Here is a 24,033-nt window from a genome sequence, read left to right on the forward strand (position 1 = left end):
AAATTATACTTTCATCTTTTTGTTTTGCCATAAGAGCCCGACAGAGCTGTGGATGATGAAACACTATCCGGAGGCTAATATGTAGACGAATAAATTCATAGGACGTAAATTAATTTATGTTTCATTATTCATTTGCGTTTTTCAAGGGCATTCAATAAAATGGGGCGTCTTTTTTGTGCACAGCTCTGATTATTAATTTTATTTTACAGGTCACGGGAAGTGAAGTAAAATCCATTGATGTGTTTGTTGCTGGAGCGGAAGCACAAGCCAGAGAGAGTTGTACTCGCGGGAAAAATGGCGGAAACTTGTGTCCTCCTCACGTTATCAATATCAGCGCTTCAAAACACGGCATCATAAGCCTCATTCCTAGTTTTGTCGACATACGTGAGTATATCATTTGCATGCATTGTGTATTTTAGTAAGTTGCGTTTATCGACTTTATCGCTCGATCGTGTTTTTGGTAGACTTCGCGTTAGTTTTGTCTCCAGAGGGGCTGCACTCGATTTACGACTCCTTCCTGTTGAACATACCGATGTCCTAAGTTGTTTCTACTGCTATTGTTGTAATGCCGATCAATTGATTTTCCTTTTCGTGCTTTAGAAGCGCAGTGTACCTTGTACGCTGTTTTTAAAATTCCCGTTGAAATCCTCGGTAATGCACTAAACTTTCACGATGATAAAGTAGTGATCAAATACATGTTGTTGGTTTTGCACAATATACAATGCAGTAATAAATACTCTCCATCCTCTAGATTTATTACTGCTGTGTCATCAAATGTAAAGCTCTGGATTTAGAGAGGGATGCAAGATGCAAGAAGGTATTTATTACAGTTGATTTTCTAAAAATATATTGCATGAATTTAAAATAAGTATTTGAAATTATTCTTTTTTTACTCCCTCAGATTCAATGAGCCTTTCCACCTCTGGCCCCATTACACAGAGTCAAGTTATTACAAAAGAATCACCAGTCAAGTCTTTACAGTGTAGCTGCTGTGCACTGCTTTTCAAATCCAAGGTCTACCTTTTTGAACACCTCAACAAGGTGCATGACTTTGATGTAGACGCTGCTCTCAGAGAAGCTGGTTTAAAATGCACTGGCACTTTCAGAGCCAACACTGACAACCACAGCAACAACGCAGATGATTATGAATGCAAGCACTGCAATTTTAAAGCTTGTGGTCCGGACGATTTAAGCATCCATGAGAAACAATGTCAGAAAAAATCAGAAGATCAGAGCGTATTAGGAAAAATAATCACTGCTGAAAACCCGGACAATAACACTCCTGTCATTTCAACAGAGCAGCACAGTGAAGCTGCTGGAGCAAAAGAGATTCCCATCGTTATTTCAGTTACACCTACCTCAAAGACTAAGTGCACACCTAATTCATCTAAGGATCTGAAGACATACAAGAGGCCATTGCAAACCATTACCAAGTACTTTGTGGCATCATCTGGATCAAATAGCAAACCCCCAGTGAAGTTAGCTGATAGCCAAAAGCTCCTAGATAGCACCAAAGGGACCTTATTTTTGCAAGAATCTCCCTCAAGCTCCCACCCAAACAGCAGTGGCGTGTTTAAAGTTACTGCGAAGTCCATGATTGATATCACCAGTGTTTCTCATAAGTTTTTGCTAAATGATCACATTTTAAATACCGACTCAAGAACACCAAAGCCCAAGGAACTATTCAGAGAAACAGTTTCTGACAACGGTGGCAAGAGGACCAACACTGAAAGCTCAAATGGCCCTCCAGTTAAAAAAGCAAAGTCGGACAAAGAAGAGACAAAGCTACCAGAGATGACAAATGAAAGTAAACAACAATTGTCATCAAGCAATTCACAGTTTGCATTTGAAGTTAGTGAGGATGAAGGAGAAAAGAAGCTGCATCTTGTCAATGGAGACATGGAAAGCTCAAAGGTGTATTTTTGTAAGCACTGTGACTACAGTGATTTAGGCATCAGGCGTGTGTCTACTCATTATGAGCACGACCACCCTTACATACGATATAATGCTGCTTACATTCAGGATCCAAATGATGTAAGTGCTACCTTTCGCTGCCTACACTGTCCAATTGAGTTTATAGGTGTAGCTGGTGTCAAGAGACATTATGCTGAGAATCATCCAGAGGCCCCAAATATATTCACGAAGCAATCGAGTGAACTGCATTTGGTTTACAAGTGTTTTGTATGTCAATTTACTACCAACGTACTGAAGGCTTTGGAAAACCATTACAAGGAAAACCACCCAAAACATAAAATGGATAATGCCTTGATGTACTGCAGATATATGACAACTGGAAGCCAGGAGGGATCAGAAAGACAAATTGAGATTTCTGCTGAGAGTGGCTGCACACCACGTAAGGATGTCAAAAATGCACCCTTGGCCCAACATCCCACCTCCACGGGAGCAGACGCATCCTTGTATCATTGCAACAGTTGCAAGTTTAGTCATAAGTCAGTTGTTGTTATGCATGTCCACTACCAAAAAAGCCACCCAGGTGAGGCAGTCACAATAGACAAAATCAAACAGTCAGTTTGTGTCACATCACATACAGCATCACAGATGACACCACATAAGTCTTTAAACTCTGTGACTATAACGGAAAAATCTGCACTTGAAAGCAAAATCTCAGATTCTTCCAAGAAAACAAAAGACAAAGCTGAGCTGTCAAAGCATACGTGCACATCAGAAGCTTCTGAGACACATTCAGAGTTTCCCAAAACTAAGAAAGCGGAATCTGCAGAGGACAGAAATGAAGGGACAAAGCCACCGACCAAACATAGTAGGGAAACACCCGTTGGAAAGTACAGTATATCGAGCAGTTCACCAGATAAATTGTTTTACTGCCAATTTTGCAGTTATTCAAGTACCAACATTAGAAGCGTTATTGGTCATCATAACGCAAAACATTCTCTGCATGCACTAACAGGTACTGAAGAGATCCTTTTGTACAGTGCCAAAGTGCAAAAAAAGAAACTTCAACGTGAAGCTAAGGCCTTAGCAAATTCTACATCGTCTGCTTCTCAAACAAGTAATAAAGTTGAGGTATCTAGTGAAAAAGGACATGAAGAGGATGAAGCAGCAGATTCTTCGCTGAAGGAATTGAATGCTTACGCACGTCCAGAATGCTTGTTTTACTGCCAAAAGTGCAACTTTGCAAATCCATCTGCAAAAGGAGTAGCGAACCATCAAAACAAAGTTCACCCAGGCCTTCATTCCAGCAAGGAATCTATTATTGCACATACAGCTTTGGTGCATGATGAAATTGAAAAATCCAAATCTCAAGTGAAGGAGTTATCCTTTTCTACGCGTCTTCCTCTCCCTCTTATGAATAAGGGCGATGACAATAAGTTTTTCTGCCACTTTTGCAACTATAGACATGGTTCTTTGGAATTGGTTATGAAGCATTACATCAAAAAGCATCGTGGATTTGGGGTTACGGTTGAACAAGTCCACCTGTATACCTCTATTGTTCTTGAAAAGACGCAGAAATGCTGGGAAAAAACTGCAAACCAAGAAGCCAATCATACACCCCGAGAGAGAAAAGAAAAGAAAAAGAAAAAGAAAAAAACAAAGAAGCTTGGTAAATCCCTCTTTGTCTCAGCTCCACCTTCAGTGACAGCCTCAGAAACACAGAGGACCCTTAAGTGCTCTAGATGTTCATACAGCACTCAACATGTGTATCTTTTGAGGAGGCATCTATGGAAAGTCCACGAAGAAAGTCACTCAGTCGCAGATGTTTTAAGAATATGTTTCAAACAAGGAAGTTTACAGACAGGGTACCACTGTGACATGTGCGTTTTCTCTCACAAAAAAGCAGCAGCAGTCTATAAACATTACCAGGAACAGCACCAAGGACGTACACCAAGCCTGGACTACGTGAATACTCGGTTGTATGTTGGTCCGGAAATTCATCTCCCTAAAAAGAAGAAACCCAAAATAAAGCAAAATGATGATAATAGTGGTAGTGATGGCACTGATGGCAGCTTACTATCTAAAAGACCCGGACAAATTGAAATCAAGACATATTCATGCAGAGCATGTTCATTTAAAGGTAGCTCAAGGTCAGGCCTCACACGCCACTACCGTGCTGTTCATCCGTGGTCTGTGAAAGAAGACGGCTCAGTCCTGGATGTGGTCACCAGCAAGAGATCAACTGCAAATCGGCAGCTGGAAGAATACAGTGACATACCTGGGTCTTTCGAATCCTACCAAGTGCCTCTTGATTTTGAGTCACTTGATTCACCTCCTGAAGAAACAGCATCTTCCACATATATCTGGTGCCCTTACTGCCCTGCAAGTTTTAATAGTCTCCGCGGTCTCAGTACTCACTGTGGAATGAAACATCGTGAAGCTGTAACTGAAAATTCAGATAAACCGCAAGAGCATATTGGATCACGCATGCATGTCTTTAAATGTCCACATTGTACTTATGTGAATACCAGTTATCAAGGAGTTCTCACTCACTGCCAGATGAAGCATCCTGACCTCGCATCCAGGGCGGACAGTCATTTCGTGGATAAAGGAAAGTCATACTACTGGGGTAGCTGTGTGAAAAGTAAAGGTTCTGGTGTCACTTTGAGATTGCGTGGTTACATGTGTAAAACCTGCCCAAAAATGTGTGCAACGATAGAGAAGCTGAACAGGCACAGCAAGAGGGAGCATTTTACAACTGTTGGAAAAACAGTTCGAAGCACAGTGAAAGCGGAGCCTGAACCATCGGCTGTGAGTAAAATAACACAATTTAAGACCCAAAGCAATCGGGGATCAGTACCGCAAGCTTCCTTTTTAAAGAAGAAAATATATGCGGTGGTGAAATGCCAGCTCTGCACTTATCAGTGCAGCACAAAAATTGGGCTCGATCGCCATGTGCGTGTCCACCACAAGAATGCACCTGATTCAATGGTTAAGGATTGTGTATACACGTGCAGCTTATGTCCCGCTTCCTATTTCACCAAAATACGACTAGGAAGCCATTATATTAAGAAACACGGAAGGGACAGCTTCTTAAAGCACTATGCACCAGTGTACAAGCAGGCCCATGAGAAGCCAGCACCAGCATCTCCTGACCCCCCTTCAACTCAGCATCCAGAAAACACACACGGGGCTTGTGAATCTAGCACAACAACAGATGCAAACAAAAAATTAGTCTTCAGGTGTCCACGTTGTCCCTATGTGAATGCAAGCTACCATGGCACGCTTACTCACTGCCAAATGAGGCATCCAGAAGTCATCGCCAGAGCAGATGAACTTCAAACACAGGAAATACTTGTGGCCAACATGGTGAGATGTTCAATTGGAAAAGGTTCTAATGAAAGAGGATACATGTGTAAAATTTGTCCTCTCATTTATGCATCCATGAAAAAGCTGAAAATCCACTATGAGAGGGACCACAATCAGGCTTACGTATCAGCCTCTGAACATTCAGCTGACCATGAAACTGAAAAACAGCCTGATCAAGACTCTCAGGGCTCTGCATTGGAGGCAGTGAGTAGCACGGAAACCAGCATCAGTCACCAGATGGGAGCTTCTGAAACACATCAGTCCAACACACTGTCAGTACAGAACAAGACGACTGTATACAAGTGCCACTTGTGTATCTACAAAGGATTCTTCAGAAGATACCTGCATAGTCATTACAAAAAGTCTCACAAATTGGATCCACCTACCATCCACAACCTGCTCGAGAAGTACAATAAACGCAGGATCAGAAAACTGACAGAAGCTGAATCTAAGGAAAGTGACATGAAATGTAAGAAGTGTCCAGAGTTGACGTTTAACTCATCTCAGCTGCTTGTTGCCCACTACAGTACGTTTCATAGCTCAGATTGCATATTGGACTTCACTGTAATATCACAAGGAAAGAAAAAGGGTAGTACAGGTCTTTACAGGTGCATCCACTGCAGCAAACAAATGAATGGGATTAGAAAGCTGTGGTATCACCTGGATTGCCACAGAGAGAGGGCGAAGGCTGCGAAAACAACAGCTTCACTTGACACGACAACACCAGAGCCCAAATCCATCGAAGTAAGTTGACTCTGCCAATATGGTCATTTAAACTCGTGATCCATTAGCTACACTGACTGTTGATGTGTTTAATTTTCAGTTCAAGCAAGATGAAGTTCTCACCGTAGAAACTGTGCAGGACTCGGGCCAGAGGAATGTGCCACCAGCAGAGACCTTCACTTTCCCACCAAGTCCTCTGCCATCACCCTCAGCACCCACCGACCGGGAGCAACCAGAGCTGGAACCAAGCAGAGAGAATCACACTTGCAAGCAGTGTAAGCGGACTTTCATGTCGCTGAAAGGTTTGCGTTCACATGAGCGCAGCCATGCAGCCATGGCGGCCATCAAGAAGACGCGGGACATTCTGCCTACCTCAGCAAAAGGACGCAAGTAAGAAGCAACATTTGTGATTTGGAGTTAGGTATTGGGGCCAAAATAAAGAATGACGAGTCAGTCAGCATATATTGATGTAAAAATCCCTCTAAATCATCACTTATGACCCACTAGAAATGTGCGGCAATTAATTTTTCCTGCAGAGACTCACCCCTCTGCCCAAGTTTTCTTATTTTCTGTGTTAAGGAGGTTTCTGGGCATGCACCCCCACAGTGCTCAGGTGAGTTTGCTTTGTAAAAAGGTAGCACCAAGTAACAGACCATAAGTAACAGGCATCTGAGGGATGGCACAGATAAAAAGAAATGCAAAAATAGCAAGACAAAACTCCATCAAGTGTAAATCTGGGGTTGGTTTTTACTTTCACTTTTGCTGGTGATTGTGTTTACAAACCATAATCGACAATCCCGCGTAGTATACCTTTAATTCTGTCCTTTACAATACAAGCCATTCAAAACAAAAGCCACAGATTTAAAGTTTATACTTTCTGTGGCCGTACACTTACATATATGAAATAATGATTTAGACTATCAAAGTTTCTTTTAAATCACATACATATTCAGGTCTTAAATGAAACCTACATTAATTTGATATTCTTTTTTGTCCAGAAACCTTAACATGAATTTAGTTATAGATGAGCTAACTGTGATAATAATAAAAACTGATTTTTTTCTTAATCTCAACAGCATCAAAAACTTTGTCATTTTCAAAAGTGGAACTTTAAAGCCCTTCCTGTGTAGTTTGTGTTCCTATCGGACGACCGTCATGGGCCTCTGGAGGAGTCATTTTATGAAATCACATAAGGGTGAGTAGCCTGTATAACGCAGCAATGTTGGCATACGTGATGTTTTTAAAATAAGCTCTAACAGGTGTCTTAAATACACTCTCCACAATATTTCTATCAATGATGGTAGACTAAATAGTATAAACACTTCACCTTACAATCAAAAACACCACAAACTATATCCTCCAAAATGACCACGCAATAAAAACAGATTTCTTTACAAACTTTAAGTTTAAGTGATTTGACTATGTTTTAGTGCCAATTTAAGATTTTTATGCATATTTTTATTATGATCATGATAATGTTGTGAACTGTGATTATTTTAGCCAGAATTAACCTCACACTAAATGTTCATATCATTCAGTGCCTTATCTGGATGGTTTACAAACAGTGACATCCAGCCAAATATTGTTAACTATGGGCTGTCAGGCATATTTTTTAATAGCCACTTCTGTCAAGCTAACTAGTCCCAATCTGATTGGTTTTTTTAATTTGGTAAAAATGCCAGTGCACAAGATAAAAAGGAGACGTTTTTTGGTACTATAAATTCTCTGGTCAAAAAATGATACCATCAATTTTGCACCTAAATCTTTTTCATTTACCAAATAGTGCAGCCCATGTGCTCATAATCACCTTTACTACAGATTGTATAGCATTGAAATTGTGATATTGCAAATTTATCTGTCTTTCATTTTTTCATTTTCAAAATTTTTTTTCATTTTTCATCATGTTTGTACCGCTGCTGAATACCCAGATGAGATTACGGATTATGCTGAGACTGACCAGCAAGATGAGAGCATTCAGACAGCCGACGAGGAGTCCTATCATTCATCAGAGGAATCGACAAATTGGACTGAACTTGATGAAGAACCTGAAATTACGGAAAGCAAGTTATCCCTCTTTTGCTTCTTATATCATATCTCTCAATATATATATATATATATATATATATATATATATATATATATATATATATAATAAAAAAAGACATGTTCTTTTGCATTAGTTGCTATACAGTGTCTGTGATTTATTTTGTTTGACAGATTCGCTGTACTCGGAGCCCCCGAATGTGCAGAGGCAGCTGAGCCACTATAACTTAATGGCACAGGCTGACGCCACATCTAAAACAAATGGGCAAGACTCAAAGTTTCCTGATGACATTCTTCTTCACTGTGAGTTCTGCAATTTCAACACTGAGCATCTGTCTAGTATACGAAGACACTACCTAAATCGGCATGGAAAGAAGTTCCTCAAGTGTAAGGACTGCGAATTTTTCACTGCTTCAAGGTAAGTCACAACCACCATTAGTATTTTTTTAATTGAAAAGGAGCTGTTTTCGACAACTACTGTAATGTATTTTGTTTAATGTACTTGTCACTTTTTTCTCTTGCTTTTTTAGGAAAACCCTGGAAATGCACATAGAGAGGGGTCACTCTACTTGCCAGTCAGAACCTACTCATCATAAAGATCTCCGCTGCCCTTTCTGCCTCTACCAGACCAAGAACAAGAATAACTTGATCGATCACATCGTCTTGCATCGCGGTAGGTCAAATGTTGGATAGAATTTGATGGTCCCACCTACTTATATCTTCATCTGTCACAATCCGCAATTGTTTTTGTTTCTTTTGTTTTCAGAGGAACGTGTTGTGCCAATAGAAGTGCGTCGTTCGAAGCTGTCACGATACCTTCGAGGCATTGTCTTCCGCTGTCACAAGTGCACCTTCACTTGCGGAAGTGATGAAAACCTACGTTTGCACATGAGGAAGCACGATGACATCAAACCCTACAAGTGTCGGCTTTGCTACTTCGACTGCACTCAGCTGAGCGATTTGGAGGCACACCTGAGTGATAAGCATCAGGTGAGGATTTGTTGCAAAACCTCTCAATGCATCACTGGAATTCCTTCGTGTCTGAAGGAATTATACACTAACTGCATTCAGTGCATTGGAAAGAAAAGTAAAAGGAATCAGAGACCCTTTTTTGTTTCTCATTTTCACAAACCTGTGTGATAATGCATTACAGTAAAATAAAATTATTCCCTGAATACTTCAGCCTTGTTTCCACCGAGCAGTCCGGTTTAGTTCAGTTCAGTTCGTTTTACATTTGAGCTATTATTTTTGCATTGTCAAAAGTTGTGGATGGTACCAACAGAACCACTCCATCAGTCCAGCTTTTTTATTACCCCCGTGTTGAAGCACCTCACACACTGATCCAATACCAAAACGTGGCGCTAGAGACACTAGAGTCTGTTCAGTGATCAAGAGAGAATCATCAATCTTGCTGACAAGAACTCAATACACAAACTATCTGTTAAACCACTGAACTGCTACTTTAAAATATTCCATGGAGTGCAACAGGCTGTAAACAGTCCAGGCTGCTAGTTTCTAAAGAGCCAGCGTGCAACCCTGTTACATGAGCAGAAAGTGAGGTGCAGATGTTCCTTTGCGAGAGCTCGACAGAGCTGTGACGCAGCTATTAGTGGTAACAACCCTGCCCACATACGAGTATTGACTGCGGTGAAAACACTTAACAGATTGAAGGATAAGGTACACATCTATGTGGGTTACGTTTCAGTTCTACGGGAACTATACTGAAAGCGCTTGGTGGAAATGTGGCTTTTAAGGATCTGGTGGGTTTATTGGGAACACTGGAACTTTCTTTGACTCATTTTTTATTTTTGCAAGTACGGACGTTAACAACATAAAATAACTTTGCGTTTAATTCCAATAACACCGACATCAACATTCTAATATCTGATGGTTTCAATGAGCTACAGTCAGCTCTGCAAATTTCCCCCAAAAGTTTCTGGTTCATTGGGAAAGTGCTACCATCAGGGCAGGGGAGTGGTACACTGGGAACTATGGGCAAGAAACTGAATTTAAACTTTGGTTTCTCCAATTGAAACACATATTTTTTGTTTTGTTTGCAGGTTGTGAGGAATCATGAGCTTGTGGGTCAGGTCAGCCTTGATCAGCTTCAAGCGAAGGTTGATAAGATGCCTGAAGAGGAAGAGGAACCTTCGTCTAACTTGGGGCACCAAAACAATGACAGTGAGGATGCAGAAACAGAGGACTCTGTTACTGACTGTTATGAAGTTCATGAGACACAAACTAAGAACCTGGTAGAAAATAGCACGAGGGAAAAAATTACACTTCAGACTGAGGAAGAATGTCAGGAGCAAGAGCTGGAGGGCAAAGATGAAGAGAGCCCTGCCAGGAGCTCTGTGTTAGACCTTCAGTTTCATGATGCAAAACCAAACACTGATGTTCAAGAGAACCGTGAGCAAGATCCACAAGAACAAGCAGTTGTGTTTTCGCCAGCCGAACCCAAACGCAGAGGTAGTGAGGACGGCAGCACAACGTTCACAGAACAAGAAGAGGAAACAACAGAAAAATCACAGGTCCATAAGATGCATAATAAGGTGCTTCAGCAAAGAACGTTGGACATTGAGGCTAAGGTAGAAGACAATATACTGCGCCATATCCTGCTGCTGGATGAGGATGGCAGCATCAGCAAGACACACAAGAAGGATGATAGAACGGTTAGAACAGAAAAGAACATTAAGACTGAGGTTGGAGATAATGTTCAAAATGAGATGATGTTGCTGGATGCAAAAGGCAGCATCCCTTTGGCCCACAAACCAAAAAATCAAACTAATACAGAGGCAATCTCGGCCCTTGAAAAGAAAAATCAGGTGCAGGCAAATAACAGAATGGCTCAGTTAAGTGTAACGGTTCAAAGGCCTTTGCTTTCTCCTCCGCTGAAGTGTGCAGAACTGAAGATAAGCCATGAGGAAAGTTTTTCAGTAACAAACTGCAAAATGGAACAGGACCAATACAGTGAGGAGGTAAGAGACCCTTATGGAGAAATGCCAGTACTTGAGAATGAATATCTCAAAGAAGAAATGCAGCCTCTTGATCGCTGCAAAGAAGATGAGAACGATCCTGTTGAGCAAAATCAGGACAAAGAAGATGAGGTGATTACTGAAGACGATGAGAACCGATACACAAATCAGAAACATGAGGAGAGTGACGAGATTAAGGAAGTTGATAATCCACATGTGCCCAAAGGTGAGAAACTAAATTGATCACAGTGAAGACTAACACATCAAACTATGTCTTGACACAAGTCTGCGTTGATACAATCTTAAATTCCACTGGCTATTATCTAGCTATGATAAAGCCTCTGGGGGCACGAGCCAGTATTTCAGAAGAGCCGGTGTAGCCAGAGGATATCTGGACGAAGACCTCCTCTTGCTTGCACCTCTCATTGTATATGGTTCAATTAGCAACTTGAAACAAGTCCAGACAACATTTCAGCCAATCTGTTCAAATATATCTGCAAATGAATGCAGATAAATCAGGAAAAAAGCTTGTAAAAGCACAGTCTTTGCCAGGCGATAGCCCATGGTTTCCAAGATTGCTGATACTGTTTCCTCCAGATTCTGCATGCACGTACAGATATCTGTTAACAGAGTTTAGCATTGATTTAAATTATGTCAATATTTTACAGCATCAACAATAGGGCTCCAAATAACAATTATTTTAACTGTTGATTTATTAATCAATCTAATATGTTCTCAACTACTCATGAACAAACAAAATGTAAAAATAAAATTTAAAAAAAGCAAAATGAAGAAATCATAATTTCAAGATGGCTTCTTCAAAAATTTCTGAATGCTGGATTTTTAAAATAGAGCAGATTATTTTTTGTGTCACTTGACTAATCTTCACCTGCTCAAAGCAGTATGCTTCAGCAAGCATCAACTGCCCACAAACGCAGCAATTTTACCACATTTGCTCCCTTCATCACCCTGGCTACCATGTTATTAACTGACGTGTTATGAAACTGATCTTGTGTGGTATTTATCCTTTTTATAATGTGTCCAGACATAATAAACAGTAGACTGCATTCCTACATAAGGGTACGAGCCAAATGCATTGACAGTCAAAGTATTAATAATTTCATAAAGTGGACACCCTCTGGCCATGACTTTAGGGAATACAAGTCCTTCAAATTCTTAAAAACGGATACCGTCTAAGGGATTTGGCTATTAACTTCTAACGTCAGCTAATTGGATTTTACTGGAATCTACACAACTAAAATATGTCGAAAGTATGAAGTACAGTATGGGTGAACAAACTTGATCTCGAAACCCTTTTTTGGTCATTTTTAAAATAAGTCATTCAAGCTTCTAAGCAAAAAAATTAAACATTTGCAAGGTCCAGTGTTTTCAAATGTTGAGATTTTCTGCTTTAATCTGTTTGGGGATTTTGCAATTAAACACCAACAACAAGCAGTTTGAAGATGTCATCACAGCGTCCTGTAAATTGTAATGGGGATTTTTCACTGTTTTGACATTTTATAGATTAATGATTAATTGCTGAGATTGTAGCCCTAGTTAGGTTTGGGGAAACTGCAGCTGACACCAGCTTAAGTTCTTTTGTCTTTGTATTCCAGGTACACTCACAGTCACAGTCACAGATGGCGCTGCTGAAGTCCTCTGTGAAGCACCTGCGGAGGAGAAACCATTTACCTGTGAGTTGTGTGGACGAAGTCTCCTGAACAGCTTTGAACTGAAGCGTCACATCATGAGACATGGAATATAACGATTATTCTGTGTTATAGACGGAGGCAAAGGATCCCACTGTTCTTTTTTTATGTGTATCTAGATTTTGTTTTTATAAACCGTCCTTTATTCTCTTGCCGTACAGTGTATTTCTGAGAAAACTGGTTACAAATTAATTTTTTATGTTTTGTACATTTTAAACCTTTTCTAATAAAAACGTTTTTATGGTACAACTACGTGTAGGATTTCATTTGTGCAATTCAGTATAAAACACAGAGCCAAGAGGCTGGCTGTAAAGATGTTATTTAGATTTTTTTTTTTGTAAATTACACTAATAGCGTGTTCAGTTTATGTGAAGAGAGATATTAATCGCCAGTACTGTAAAATATGAAAAAATCACTGTGAACTATAATTATTACATGTAAACTTGTTTCATAACATCTGTTTTCAATACCAGAACAAACCTCAGTACCACAGGTTGTGTAAATGCTTCTGCTGCATATAAGTGTTGTTGGGTATCTGAACACATGTTGGGTACCTTGCCAGTGAGCCACTGAGTCATTTTTAACGGTACTAAAATGACAGTATTTTGTTTTTGGTATTCCATGTAAAAAAAAATTCTGTTTACTTTCTAACTGCTTTGTCACACGATATAATGTACTTTTGTTGTTAATAAACTGAATGTGTTATGGCCGTACCTGATGTGTCTTTTGCTGTGTCACGGTCATCGGATGCCACCAAGGGTTAACACAAGCGCTGGCTCCACCTGGCAACAAAATAATGACATTACTGTCTCTAAGAGGCTGTGGCGTGCTCATTACAAACCTATACCAAAAGTATTTGTATCTTCTGAAACTTGACAACCTAAGGCATCCATGTGTACAAACCATGTCAGCAGAGCTTGTCTGAGAGGGGGCTAAATAATCCTCCGGATTTAGGCACAATTTTGGCAAGAGACTGGCATGGATTTTAAGAGGGGTACCTTGAACTCTGAAACTCAGTGTTTTTCATTTGTTTGTTTGTTTGTTTGTTTTTTAACAGACCCCATAGTTTTTTTTTTTAACATAAGCCTCTAACAAACAGTTAAGGTGAATGTTCATGGTAATGGTAAAACTGGAAAAATATTAAAATTATCATAATTTACTGTTATAATGCTTGTAATATGTTAGTATACCAACATATATCAATTTGTTACTTGTACTAGTATTATTTCCATGTTTGTATTCTATATGTTTACCATTACAGTGCTTTGAATGCATCTCAGAAATGGTTAAAAAAAAAAATCAATAAATTCAATTTTTAAATTCAATATTTAATGAAATGACATTAAATATATATTAGCAACAGTGAATATTGAACTTTTTTTATTTTATAAAGATTCTCTGTGTGTGTATGTAAATATATAAAATGGATAAAATGTATCATTTCACAACAATGAATGATCATAAGTTAATTTATTATAACTTAATTTATAGTTCATTTACAAATTCTATAAAGACATTGATGAAAAAGAAACAATAAAAAGGAGAAAAAAGAAAATACTTTTTATAATTACCAACATTTTGATAAATAACTCATTTAATTATATATGTTTTTCTCAGTAACTGTAACTGATGCGAATTACATTTATTTTGTGATTTAATAACTAACTAGTTACATGTCTCTGGTCACTCCCCAAACGGTTGAGTAGGACGTTAAAGGGTTTTTAATTGGCTTTTTCAAAATATTCCCACTATTATGATGTTGATAAAACTAATATTTTTGCTATTTAATTACTATTTCAGGGTAAGGTCGTTAAATGAATGTGAGCTCGTAACATTGGGTTAACTAAAAGTTACCCTTGATTTGATCACATTCCTAACATTTGGTTTTAAAAAATCAGTTTTACCTGTTCTCTGTTGTTAGGTTGTATATTTAAATATATTTTTTTTTATGATTTTACAGATATCTGTCATCTACCCGAAACGTTAAAAGGACTTCTTGTGGCGACATCAGTGTTTGTATTTAATATTTCCGCAGGCTAACGGGCTAATGTTAATTTAGCACAGCTGCATAGTATTTGGAGTTGCGTTCGTGTTCGCAACGGGGAAATAATTAACAGTTCTGTACAGATTACAGATATGGGAACACAAAATACATTTAAAGGGGGGAAAAACATTCATTCCTGGTGTGGAAAGGCAGTGCTTTTTGCGGTCAAACTGACTCAAAGCTGAGGTCACAAATGGGGGCAATAAACCCAGAAAGAGTGTGGAGCCAACGTGAAGACCGCGGAAATACGAGCTTTGAGGAAGCATTTGAAGGCAGCACCGTGGTCTATGGTTACGACACATTCCTGTCATCCAAATGTAAGAGGACACCGCTTCCTGGTGTGGACTTATAATAATGGACCGATGAGTGAGACAGGAGGTAGACCTGCGTAAGACGGGTAAGTTTTCTATGTGATCGGTTGTGATTCATGCTGCGAGTCTGTAAACGGTGTTAAAAAAGGTATCTTCGCTTGGTTAGATACAGTGTAAAAGAGGAGGTGATGCTGATATAGATATACTGGTCAGTCTCATTGGATCGATACCATACAGCCCCTTTTTATAAATGTGATTTATTATTTAATATAGCGACAGTTTTTGGTCTAATAACAGTCAAACATGTTTGCATGTCAGAGCGATAAATTGAGGATTTCATATTGACTGGTCAAGCATTTACAGTTTTGTTTCCTTCTTCCTCCTTCAGTTTTTTTTCTGTCTTTCCTGATGACTTATTGTAAAAACTATGTGTAAGACGTTGTTAAAGGAGAGCGTAGTTGATTGCAGCTTCACTGGCCTACCTTTGTAAACATCTAATCTATTTGATTACATAAAACATGTGCTAATATCAATAACTTTCATTTTTTGTGCTCTGACACACATGGGATTTAACTACTCACGCTGTTAGTGTTTTTAATCTACTGATTATTAATTCTCTGTATTAATGTTTTACTTTTTTTTGTGTGTGTGTTTAATGTTTAGTTAAAAGAGACACAACATACTAATTAACATCAGTATAAAATACAAATGTAAATATGCCAGAATTAGCAGGACTGTATATATACATCTGTAGTCCTTTGGCAGCTAATAGATAATGGAAAGAAAGAAAAAAAACAATACATCATTTCATAAAGAGGACAAAAGTGCATTAACAGTAGCAATGTAAACTGTATTATGACATAAAGTGCTTTATCTATGTGCATCATGTATGTTGGTTGCACACGTATATCATGGATCACTGGACAAAAGAAAATGAGCTATATTGGAGATCCAGGTCTCTAGTTTTCTAGAGAGTAAATAACATGTAGCCTCACTGTAAAATATAGGAAGTTTCATTTGAAAAGTTATAAAATGTGGTACTAGTTACAGAGAAAATTGAGACATGTTATAGTTGAGACACTTCCAGTTGATTCCAAATAGTTAGAAGTATAATTTGCGGTGTGTAGCAAGCCGATGAACTTGCACACATGTCAAAATCTGTCTACAACCCAGCATGAAATTCAACACGGAGAATAATTTCCAATAATAAGTTAAAGGAGGGCGAGTTGGAATTTAGGATTGGTTTTTGAGGAAATGTACAAATACTAGCTAGACTCTAATATCTGTCTGAATTCTCTGTAACTGGTTCCAAATAACATTTTTCTTAACAGGATCTCTCAAGGAAAAATTAACGAGACAGTTCAGTCTGAAATCAATAATACATATTTTCCTCTCACCTGTAGTGCTATTTATCAGTCTAGTTTGTTTAGGTGTAAGTTGCTGAGTGTTTGTGATATCGGCCGTAGAGATGTCTGCCTTCTCTCTAATATAATGGAACTAGATGGCACTCAAAGTGCCAAGAAAACAAACAAAAGTTTTGACAAACTCAACAGCAATGTCTCTTTCCAGAAATCATGACTTGGTTACTCAAGATAATCCACAGACCTTGTTGTCAGCAGTTTCACGTAGGAACTTTTTTCTTTCCACCGGATTACACCCGCAGCTTATATTGCTTTGAGCAGAACATGAAAAGTGCCATGTTGTTCCACTGTATTGGAGGGAAGGCAGACATCTCTGCGGCCGATATCCCCAACACTCGACAACTCACACCAAAACAAACTAGATTAATGAATAGCACAGTAGGTAAGAGGAAAAAATATGTATTTTTGATTTTGGGGTGAACTGTCCCTTTAAGCTGTTTGTTATAACTGTGGTGCTTCTCAAATTGTTTACTTGTACCTGTCTTCTTCTAATATACACTGTTATGTGTTTTTACTCACCAACAGGAACAGAAGAGGCATCGTATACAGTCGGAGGAATGTCAGACGTAAACAAATCTGCAGAGGATGGAGGCTCCTTCTCGTCCAAGGTCATCAACATTGTGTTTATCACTCTGCTGTTGGACCTGCTGGGATTTACACTGATTCTGCCTCTGCTGCCTTCGATTTTGGACCATTATGCACAAACAGGGGTTAGTTTTGTTTATAAATACATCTTTAAAAGAAAGATGGTTCAAATAGCCTTATTTCCACATATAAGTTACACTTGTTTGCCTGTAAAATTAAGAGAAATATTTACCACTCATCACAATATTTTTACCAGTTTGTATCACCAGACTGGTTTGGAAAATACTGCTTTCAGACTTGAGCTCCGTTACCTCAACAATTTGCCAGTGGAACCAGTGTTTATGGTCTCTAACTGCAGAAACCAGTTTTACTGTGGTTAGAAAAAGGATTTTAATTGGTATGTTTTGGTCAGACGATGTGCAGGTTCTGATGCCCTGTTGTACAAAGGAGGCTTTGTGTGAAGAATATGTCCCATAAAGACCATAACTAACTCTGCGGTCATGAGCTGTGACTGTGTGTGTGTGTGTGTGTGTGTGTGTGTGTGTGCTGACTCACGCTGAGTGGTCCTCCTCTCTCACTAGTGCTTGTATTTCCTCTGTCTGATGTTTCTGCGTTTCGTCTCGTTGGACAGGATGGCGTGTATCAGTCTCTGCAGAGTGTTGTGGACTGGTTCAGGGAAGTCGTCGGGATCCCCATGGAAAAGAAATACAACAGCGTCCTGTTTGGAGGTAAATTGGATTGATTTCAGATTCAGTGTAGTTTATGTGGAGCTCTACATTTCATAACACTATGAATGATTAAGATTTTAAACATGCAAAGAAATTGCATTCAGTTTTGTGCTCCTTGACTTGCCTTTTAGGTCTGATCGGGTCGCTGTTTTCTCTGCTGCAGTTCCTGTCATCACCTGTCACCGGCGCTCTGTCAGACCGCCATGGCAGACGACCCTTGCTCATTCTTACTACAGTGAGTAAAATGCCACACTTCTTCGTCATATAACTTTACAATATAAACCTCAGAATGCGTTCACATTGGGAGCCAATTGAGTCATTCGCTTGGGACAGTTTGTACTCCACTTGTGTAACAAACCATGCAGCTTTGACCATCAGCACTGATTCATTCTGGTCTGATTGGCTGCCTTGTGTTCCAGTTAGGGCTGATGTCCTCCTATGCGGTCTGGGCTGTTTCCCGGAGCTTCAGCACGTTCCTTTTGTTTCGAGTAATTGGGGGCATTTGCAAGGGCAACGTCAGCCTCTGCACTGCTATTGTGGCGGACTTGCCTTGCCCGAAAGCACGGAACCGAGGGATGGTAGGTAGAGACTTTCTTTGACAATTCATGTCATGTCGAGGGCAATACATTCATGACAGGGAACGTATTGTTGAGCTATAGCATCTAAAAGCACCATAATGTGATTGGATCCATGCTTCATCTTTTGCTAGAGGTTCATATGTGAAATCGGGCTCGACTAGATTTTTTATTTTATTTTTTTATCAAAGCTCAGACCGTCACGTTTCTTTGTTGCACATGTTGCTGATTAACCTTGAGAAACCTGGATCAACATCACTTTTCTTGTACTGCTTTCAGATGCCTTTCACAAGTATTTAATTAATTTGATTTCTTTCAAATACTTACTTAATAATTGTTTAAAAAAGGCAATTAGCAACTTGGTAAGACATGTATTATAAATAACAAGAAATTAGTAGATATAGATTTTTTTTAAAAAGCAAGGGAAAATGTCTAGAGAAAGAAACTTATTGTATTAAAAAATATTGTAACTTTATTTATAATTACCATAACGGCATATTCTAAATTATGTTACAGAAAATTATAATTTTCAAGCACTTTTATTTTCAGGTAATTTCCTTGTTTGTCTGCTTGTTTTACTTTCTTTTTCTTGATTCTTTAAAAAAAGTTTTTTGTATTATTATTATTATTTTTTTTTTTTTTTTTTTTTACAAATTTCTGGTTAATTTTGGGTTAATTTCTTAAGTTGCTTATTGCCATCTTCCCATATTAAAAAATGTTGAGGCTTCAAAGGGTTAACCAGTGAATGCATTTTGTAAGACCTTCAGGTAAATGTCCCAAATATAACGAAATCTCACTTTAATTTTATCACTGCCAGGCTATGATCGGCGTCGCCTTCTCCTTGGGCTTCACTGTGGGCCCTCTGATGGGCGCCTACTTTGCCCTCAGCTCCAGAACAGCAGGAAATGTCTTTTACCAAACTCCAGCTCTGCTCGCTTTGGCCTTCAGTGTCGCTGATCTGCTCTTCATTTGGGTCATGCTGCCAGAGACGCTCACAAAGGATGTCAAGGTTGGTTATGGAAACATTCACTCTGCCGACTGAGTCACAAACCGCTCAAAGACCCAGTGAGACCAAACCCACATCAAAGAACTTGTGGTGACGAACGCTGACGGATGTGTTGCCTTTCGGCACGTGTCTTGGTCAAAAGTTGCACTCGAACCACCGCAAAGACTACAGCCATCTAGCAAATATGCTTTGCGCCACTCTATAGCAGCAGGCGGTGGGAGTTTATATTTTTCACTAAAAAAGAGAAACCAAAAGACCGACAGGACAAATACAAGATTTTACTCAGCTAGTTAGCACATTTGAAAACACAACTAGGTGTCAAAAGGGATATTTACCGTACGTTGACTGACAGCTGCCCGTCAGCTTGGTGTGTCAGGGCCCCTACTCAAGGTGCAGATGTTTTCGTGCAGCATGTCGTGCGATTAAGATGAAGTGAAATGATACCACCATCATGTCTGTGTGGTAAATGTAAAGAAACAGACAGTTAGCTTAGCATAAAGAGCGGACACAAAGCAGCTTGTCTGGCTCTGTCCTTAAGTAACACAATCCACCTGTAGGCAACTCTAAAGCTCCCTAATTAACATATTGTTTCATTCAACACTGTGTTTAAAACAACACGTTAATGTTGGGTAATGTGCCAGTGTGCTTCTTAGCCAAGAGCAGAAACTTCCTCACAAGACTCCAGGAAGTAATTATTAGTAAATAGACCTCCTGTCGGGCTTAAGCTGGGTGGAGCTATGCCGAGAATTACCTGAGGTCGCTAAACTCTTTGAGCTCAGAACAATAACAGCGTACTTTGTCCTGCACTAACAAGTGCTATTAGGCTAAGAGAAGAGTGAGGAAGCTGTCAATCAAGTGTGGTCTATACACACGGCACAGAAGAAGTCTTACCAGGTAACATATGTGAAAATACCTGTGTGGGTGGATTACAGGCGTGTAGGGGCTTTAAAACATAAAACACAATTATTTATTTAAAAAAAAAGTCTCTCTAGGTACACATATTAGTAACTGTATGCATTGTCCTAGTCTATTTAATTTTATTCTCCTCTAATATATTTTTTGTTTATGCTCTTGAGACCCAGCAGACAAAAAGCTTAATATTTTAATATTTTACACAATAAATTAGGATGAAACATATCACAAAGATTTTTTCTCAAACAGTGCTAATCGGTAATGTTGTATAATCTGACCCTGGTCGTGGACATCGGGTCACTCTTTTTTGCAAAATGCACATTTACATCATATAATAAATTCAGTTTCAAGCAATGTAATATTAAAGGTACTGTGCAGGCATTTAACTGGTTATACATGGTGAGTGTGAGTATGTGTGTGTGTAACAGACGAATAATCTCTGTTGACTATGGATGTTAAAAATTAACTGACAATCTATTAATCGATCGTTAGGAATTTAATCGAACGTGAAATTTAATTAATTTATCTATAGGCTTTTACTAGGCTGTTATTGTGAGCTTTGACTGAGGAAAAAAATGCATTTGGCATTGATATAAGCAAAGCCTTTATGGGTTGTTTTTTTTTTTCAAATAACGATAATTTCATTTCTTACTTTACTGTTAAATCAATAAATGAAAGTGCTAACAGTTTTCAACCCTGCATCTCACCCTTCCTTGAATGTGTCAAATAATGAAAACTTCAGAAATTATGAAAAAATGAACCTTGAAACTTCGTAAAACACATCCAAAAATCCAGCATGCAAGCTCATATAAAATAAAAGTCACATCAAGTCATCAATCAAACAGTGATGAATGATTAAAACATCTCTCCCACTAACCGGTAAAATAAGACCCATCATGGTTATGGTTCTAACATAAGTGGCAAAGTTAATTGGTTTTTCTTACTGGCTGATAACTTTTTTCTGATTGCGCTGTTACTCTATTTGACATATCATGATAATGTTTCTTGTGTTATCCTAGGCCTCATCTTCAGGTTTTGGGGACTCCAGGGATCTCCTGAACCCGCTATCATTGTTCCATTTTTCAGCTGTTACCAGGACAAAAGATCCACCTCCAAAGGAGAGTGAGTACTGCACATACTGGATTCCTCTGTGAGGCAGAAGCTTACACCCATTTGACCTATTTATAAAGCAGCAATAAACTTCGGCACACTGATAGACCGAAGGTGGAAATGTCTTAACAGGAATGCAGAAGCTTCAGGCGTTGGGTTTGGTTTATTTCTGCTACCTCTTCCTGTTCTCTGGTCTGGAGTTCACGCTGAGTTTCCTGACTCACCAACGATTCCACTTCACAAGGTGTGAACTCAAAGAAAAACTGTGTACAGGACATGAGCTGCAACCATGTGATTTTTACAAGCATTTTTTTTCTCTCACTAGTATGCAGCAGGGAAAGATGTTCTTCTTCATTGGTGTGATAATGGCGTTGATCCAGGGCGGCTACGCTCGCAGGATCAAACCTGGGCAGCACGTCATGGCTGTTCAAGTGGTAGGAGCACCTTCAGTTTACGTGACTAATAGCTTCATAATAAAATACTCTTTATACTGTTGAAAAGACACGATGCACCACTCAACACTTACTTACTTACTGAACTATGTTTCTTTTTGTTTTAGGCAATCATAACTTTAATCCCAGCGTTCATTGTCATCGGACTCTCGTGGAATATACCGATGCTTTACGTCGGCTTGGCGTTATACTCATTCGGTGAGTTCATTTTATATTGTATGTTAAGTTAAGACACCCTAAATTGTTCCCAGAAGTGTGCAGAATTATTTCTAAAAGTATTATGGATAAACAATGACTTAATGCATATAGGTCCAGATAGGAAATATTGATTAAAAAGAGTTAAAATTATACTGATTACAGTTTGTGTGCAGCAGGAGCATATCAACAGACAATGCATGGCATGAAAACATCTACATCTTAAGGATTAACATTTTCTGTTTTTTTTTTTTTTATTTCTTTTTTTTAAATTCTTGTATTTATTTTTATTTATTTTACCTTTTTAATTAATGTTTTAACAGTTTTATGTCATTTTATTTCTGGTTTGATTGCTTTTATTGTTTCTGTTGTTGTTTTGGGTCTATTTCTTTGTATTATTTTATATTAAAATTATGCGTCTGCATCTTGTATTATTTGTCCTCTGGTTTTAATGTTATCTCAGCTCAGCCAAAGTTTCTTCTCACTTGAGTTCAACAGGACTGTTTGGCTTTCTGTTTTTGTATCGCTGTCTATGTATCCCATTTCTGCTTTGCTTTGTTTGTTAAAGCACTTTGTGAACTCTGATTTTAAAGGTGCTCTATAATTTAAGTTATTATTATTATTCATTTATTTGTTGGTGTTCAATGCAATGTATCGTGTGGTAACATTTTATGTATTTTTTGTTACAGCGGCTGCAGTAGTAGTTCCTTGCCTGTCGACGCTTGTTTCTGACCACGGTGAGCCTCTTTATGAATTCATGTTTATCGAAACTATTTAGTTTTTTTCTATAATGTGCACGCTGTTGCTGATTATCTGCCGTGAATGTTACCCCAGGCTCAGCCAATCAGAAGGGCACAGTGATGGGGATCCTGCGTAGTCTGGGCGCTCTGGCCAGAGCACTGGGACCAGTTGTTTCATCCTCTGGTAAGGAAGACAGACAGCAGTGAAGCGTCTAAATACTGCTGAAATTTGTCTACAATTTTTTATTCTATTTTATTCTGTTCTGAACATGCATGAGCATGTAAACTGGGCATGCTGACTTATATTATAAAATGTGTACAAATAATTTTTCATGTAAAAAAATGCTCTTCGCAGTGTTCTCATTTAAAGGGTTGTGTTTTCTTCACAGTTTACTGGATAGCTGGAGCTCAGATCTGTTTTCTCCTCACATCAGCGTCTTTCGTTATCCCTCTGATTCTCCTGAGAACAGCGAGGAGGATAAAGGAGGAGTAGGGCCTCAAATACTTGACAGAGACTCTGATTGCAGAGAAATTTTGTAGCGTAAATGAATGTTATGATGTTTACATCTGCGGGGAAGACAAGCATTGACGTCTGTCTTTGACACGAACAAATATAATGAGATGTGTACTTTCTGCACTGTTTGCCAAGGATCAACACGTGAGACAGAATAATGCAAGAGGACGATGCACACGCCAAAACTGAGGGATGTTATAATACATGAGTGGATATAATGCTTTTTAACGTGCACGTGTAGACCTGTACATACTGTGAAATGTATGGGTTACAAGTAACATTTATGCTCAGTCATTATTTTATAATGCAGTATTTTCAGTCACTCAGATTTTATATTTTAAACAGAAGCATTTTATTTTAGCTGACTTAAAAAAGGGGATATTCTATTTTCTTGTTATTAAAAAAAACAATAAACAAGTAAGTCAACATCTGTCTCTGGATAGTAATTATTTCATCTTACATAAAGATTGTGCAAAATGTTTTCAATAACCTGTTTCACAGGGGTGGAAAATAACCATGTACAACTACTGAAATACAACTTTGAGGTACTTTCATTTTGTATTTCCATTTGATGCTACTTTATACTGTCAGCACAAATCAATTATTCCACAACATGTATCTGACTGCTGAAGTTGGTTTTTGCAGATTAAGATTAAGCACATACAATTTGATCCAACTATAAAATACGGTGCATTTTTAAGGATTATTTC

At 38.7% G+C, this 24,033-nt stretch overlaps 2 protein-coding genes across 2 annotated transcripts; both read left to right on the forward strand.

Annotated features, from left to right (window-relative positions):
- The first annotated feature begins 137 nt into the window (after positions 1-137).
- Positions 138-13,437, forward strand: LOC121944050 (zinc finger protein 462-like). Its single transcript, XM_042487720.1, has 11 exons — positions 138-384; positions 752-817; positions 902-6,024; positions 6,104-6,393; positions 7,080-7,198; positions 7,932-8,063; positions 8,221-8,464; positions 8,577-8,719; positions 8,813-9,036; positions 10,107-11,247; positions 12,638-13,437. The coding sequence occupies exons 2-11, from the start codon at positions 808-810 to the stop codon at positions 12,784-12,786; spliced, it is 7,575 nt and encodes a 2,524-aa protein (XP_042343654.1). The 5' UTR covers positions 138-384; positions 752-807; the 3' UTR covers positions 12,787-13,437.
- A 1,648-nt stretch (positions 13,438-15,085) lies between these two features.
- mfsd10 (major facilitator superfamily domain containing 10) lies at positions 15,086-23,732 on the forward strand. Its single transcript, XM_042488157.1, has 13 exons — positions 15,086-15,171; positions 17,032-17,216; positions 17,723-17,819; positions 17,951-18,054; positions 18,239-18,397; positions 19,212-19,403; positions 21,332-21,434; positions 21,555-21,666; positions 21,748-21,856; positions 21,982-22,072; positions 22,759-22,806; positions 22,904-22,993; positions 23,199-23,732. Exons 2-13 carry the CDS (start codon positions 17,064-17,066, stop codon positions 23,300-23,302), a joined length of 1,362 nt encoding a protein of 453 aa, XP_042344091.1. The 5' UTR covers positions 15,086-15,171; positions 17,032-17,063; the 3' UTR covers positions 23,303-23,732.
- Positions 23,733-24,033: the final 301 nt, after the last annotated feature.

This window comes from Plectropomus leopardus, chromosome 6 (genome assembly GCF_008729295.1).
Source record: "Plectropomus leopardus isolate mb chromosome 6, YSFRI_Pleo_2.0, whole genome shotgun sequence".
NCBI lineage: Eukaryota > Metazoa > Chordata > Actinopteri > Perciformes > Serranidae > Plectropomus > Plectropomus leopardus.